Here is a 3,962-nt window from a genome sequence, read left to right as displayed (position 1 = left end):
ACCCCTTTTCCAACTTGAACACACGTGACTAAGGTGTTTCCGGCTCAAAACCTTATTAGCCACTAACCGTCGGTGAGCCAATATAGACGTTCCCTACAAATCCGGTTTTTACAAAAACCAAAACATATGCAATGCAAGTCCATAAAAGTCTAACAATTTTTTCTTACTCATTAAATTCATCTGAGGTGGCTGCTCTCTCCTGCAAAAGTGAGCTGCAAAATGGCTTTCCACGAAATTACCCAAAAATCCCATATACTTGAATTTAAAGCTAATCGTAATTTTATTGTTGATACAGAAATTAATCAACCGTGAATGCGAAGTAATTACACAGCATTCTATGGGATGTGCAATTACTAAACTACTTTATCATACAAACTGGGCTAGGCTTGTCTTCATGAGATTATCAGCGAGTATGTAACCCATCCTTTCAGTTGGGTGGAAAGCATCCCAATATACGTACTTGCTCGCATCTTTACACGTCAATGGGTTCCTTCTGTTACACAAGTACGCCATTTCAAACAATCCTGTGCCACAGCAGCCCACTTCCACATTCTCAAAGCCTGTTTATCCAAACAAAAAACAAGAAAATTAAAAACAATTATCAAATTTTGATTAAAGTCATAGCTGAAATTTTTACACGTCCCCAATTTGGGTCCCACATGGCACACGAGCCTTTGATTGTAACCACTGATTTTTGTACACATTGTGAGATGATACATGTGAAAATGACCCCACACTAAATGGACATCTCATCCATAAGATTATTATGGCAAGAACCTAACTTTTTCTTGACAAAACCCTGGTCAGGCCTCAGAGATAAATAGCTTGAATCATTGGATCAATGTTGGGGCCATGGCTACGGTTCAAACTTGTCGAAACTTTAGATTATAAAGAAAACGGACGAAATTAAAATGCAAACTTTGGGTCCCACATAGCACGCCTTTGATCATAACCACTGATTTGGTAGACCATTTATGAGATGAGACATGTGAAAATGATCCACACTAAATGTACATCTCATCCATAAGATTAATGGCAACAACTTAACTTTTTCATGACAAAACCCTGGTCAGGCCTCAGAGATAAATAGCTTGAATCATTTGGGGGCAACGGCTATGATTCAAACTTGTGCTAGGGACCATGGCAGAAGGCATATCGTGGGCCAGCTGTTGCATGAAGCAGCCGATAGGCTCACTTTTCAACAGATTTTGTCTGATTGATTTAATTCATATGAGGTGGCTGCTTTCTCATGCAAAATCCCGAATTCAAAATGCCTTATGCGATGGTCGCTAGCAAATCACACACATATAAGCAATTTTGCATGAAGCCATTTGACGGCTAATTTTGCAGGAGAGAAAACCCTTCTCAGATGAATTACATGAGTAAGACTTGAATGCTTGACTCACTGGAGCCCTTGCACAAAATGGGTTGAAGTGCTCTAGCATTGGTCAATATGCACTTATAATGGCACAGAAAATTACAATCACAATGGATATTGACCATTGGGAGAGCCCTTCTACTCTTTTTTTTTTTTGGGACTGATATTTCCCCCTGTGATGGATAAAATCCTCCCCTGTAACATCCCACCTTTAATTAAGGCAAAGAAAAATGTTAAAGGGGGTGAATTTATCCTCAAGCAGTGAAGTATTCTTACAGAAACTGTTAAGGGAGGGGGGGGGGGGGGGGGTGCAATGATTCTGTGAGCTTAGCATTCCTCGCAAGTGATAAAATCTGCTTAAAAGTAAGCCTGTATGGCTGAGAGAGAGAGAGAGAGCATAAAGGCCTGTACAAGGGCAACCACCCTTGACATTTGATCCAAGGATTAAGAGGATAAAAACCAAGCATCCTCTTGATCCTTGGATCAAATGTCAAGTGCGCCCAATTGGTCCCACAAGTCCCAATCTCATTTATAATGGCACTGAAAAATGCAAAATAAAAGGAAATATAAAATGCAATTGCCCTTGGGTTTTTGCAAGGGCGTCCTTTAATTTAACAGTCCTCGCATATATTAGTTTTCCGATGGCTATTGGCCATCTTTTGCTAGCTTTACCGCAATGTTGCCAGAACAGAGAGACCTCGATTGGCCTTTAATGGCCTTTAATGGCCAATGACAACTTTAATTAGGAGAAATGACTTTTCATGAGAAATCTGTGAGAAATCTTGAACGTACCGTATATGGAAGGCTTTTCATTGATTTCTACCAACTTATCATAAACGTCCAAATATACCACTCTGCTCCCATTAAGTTTAGCAGTTAATTCATCTGCCAACGCCTTGAGTCTCCCATTGAAATCCATGGCCACCTTGTTGTAGTCATCGTTACAAGCACTTGTAGACATGAAATTTGTGGCTCTTTCCAATGGCAAGCACCCCATTGGAGGAAGACCTCCCAGAGTGATTCTCCGGCCACCTAGAAGGTAAATTTCCTCCACAAAACCCCTTGCAATTCCGGTGAGAAAGATCATGTACTCATCAATCGTGAATTCCGATGACCGACCGGAAAACACATAGTAATTCTCTAGGAAATCGTTTGTCCCTGCACTAATCATATGTAATGCCTCACTCAACATTGTGTTAGCCATGGTCTCCCCCAAATAGTTTCTTAATTTTCTTTGGTATTCTTTGTAGTACTCCAGTTCCTTCCACATTGGTATCACACTCTGGAACAAAAAAAGACAGATCCTGTTTGGATTTGCAGCAATTTTCTGGAAAAAAATCTCTTGGATTGAGGATTGGAGTTCTTTTAAGAGAACAGGAAAAAAATTCAAGTTGGGAAATAGCTTACATGAGAAATGAGTTAGCCAAACGTTAGAAAACTCATTTCCAAAAAAAGTCCTCAGCTAAAAAGCTTAGCCCTTTAAGAAGCCATTAAAATATATCATTAATAAAAATGGTAACTGATATATCTGCCCCTTTTGATTACTTGGGACACCCAGCAGCAGTGAACGTGGCAATCAGCCCCATTAAATCCTTCTGATGTGAAGTACATCAGCCCTTATGCAGTCGTTGATACACTACTGCTGGGTGTCCCAATTAATCAAAAGGGGCGGATATATCACTTTCCATAAAAATAATACAATCATTACTTGTAGAAAATCTCATTCAACCTTTAAACATTTGTGTCTAAGAATATGCACAATTTTTTTTTGCAACACTAAGCAATCAATTTTATTTCCTTACCAACTAATTAATGAATCTCTGATCATCATGGACTAAATTTTTTTTATAACACTTACTAGCACATCGGAAGTGGCATTATCGAAGCCAGATCCCGCAGATGCGAAACATACTCCGGTGGAAAAGTCCTTTATACTATATTTCGGATCCAAGTACGCTGGCACCAATGATTTGATCCCGAAAGCCTCCGAAATGAAATCGGTAGCAAGACGGCCGTTAGAAAAACGTCCGGTGGGACGCCCGTCTTCAAGGTCCCGACCATAAGGTTTGAAATTGCTCTTGGCTATTGTATTGATATAGTTGTTGTTTCCAGCATCCACCGAAGAGTCTCCAAAGACTATGAGCGCAGGGACTTTTGCATTAATCATCACGGTGAGAAACAACATTTGTATTGACATTAGCCATGGCAAGACTTTATTTGCCATTCTATGGCTCTACACTAAAAACGTTAATTTCCATCACATGTGAACCTGTTCAATAAATAGTTTCATCGGGAAATTAAGGTAGGGAAATCAAGGTCGGGTTGTTTTCTAGTCGCCTAATTTGTTGCGTGTTTTTATTGCTGAGAACTGCCCCAATTTGATGTTCCCCAAATTCATTTCTTTTCCTACGATCTTTTACCACCAGATAACTGACTTTTAAGTACGAGAAAAGTACGGTATGGGGTAATAGTTTTGAGAAATTTTGGATTTCGGGTATTTTTTAAAACAATCATCAAACACGGGTGATTCTTCAAAAACGGGTGGAAAAAAGATCCCAGTGCCCTTCTGACATTATCAGAGTCC

General features: G+C 39.7%; 1 protein-coding gene across 1 annotated transcript; it reads right to left on the bottom strand.

Moving 5' to 3' along the window:
- Window positions 1-235: 235 nt before the first annotated feature.
- Window positions 236-3,718, bottom strand: LOC143862508 (GDSL esterase/lipase At4g26790-like). Its single transcript, XM_077373574.1, has 3 exons — window positions 3,237-3,718; window positions 2,171-2,660; window positions 236-560 (listed from the first exon to the last, which is right to left on the bottom strand). Exons 1-3 carry the CDS (start codon window positions 3,600-3,602, stop codon window positions 367-369), a joined length of 1,050 nt encoding a protein of 349 aa, XP_077229689.1. The 5' UTR covers window positions 3,603-3,718; the 3' UTR covers window positions 236-366.
- Between the last annotated feature and the right edge of the window lie 244 nt (window positions 3,719-3,962).

Source organism: Tasmannia lanceolata, unplaced genomic scaffold (assembly GCF_043159265.1).
Source record: "Tasmannia lanceolata isolate RefF3 unplaced genomic scaffold, GAP_Taslan_0.1 ptg000003l, whole genome shotgun sequence".
Lineage (NCBI taxonomy): Eukaryota > Viridiplantae > Streptophyta > Magnoliopsida > Canellales > Winteraceae > Tasmannia > Tasmannia lanceolata.
This window is presented reverse-complemented; position numbering and strand designations above follow the sequence as displayed.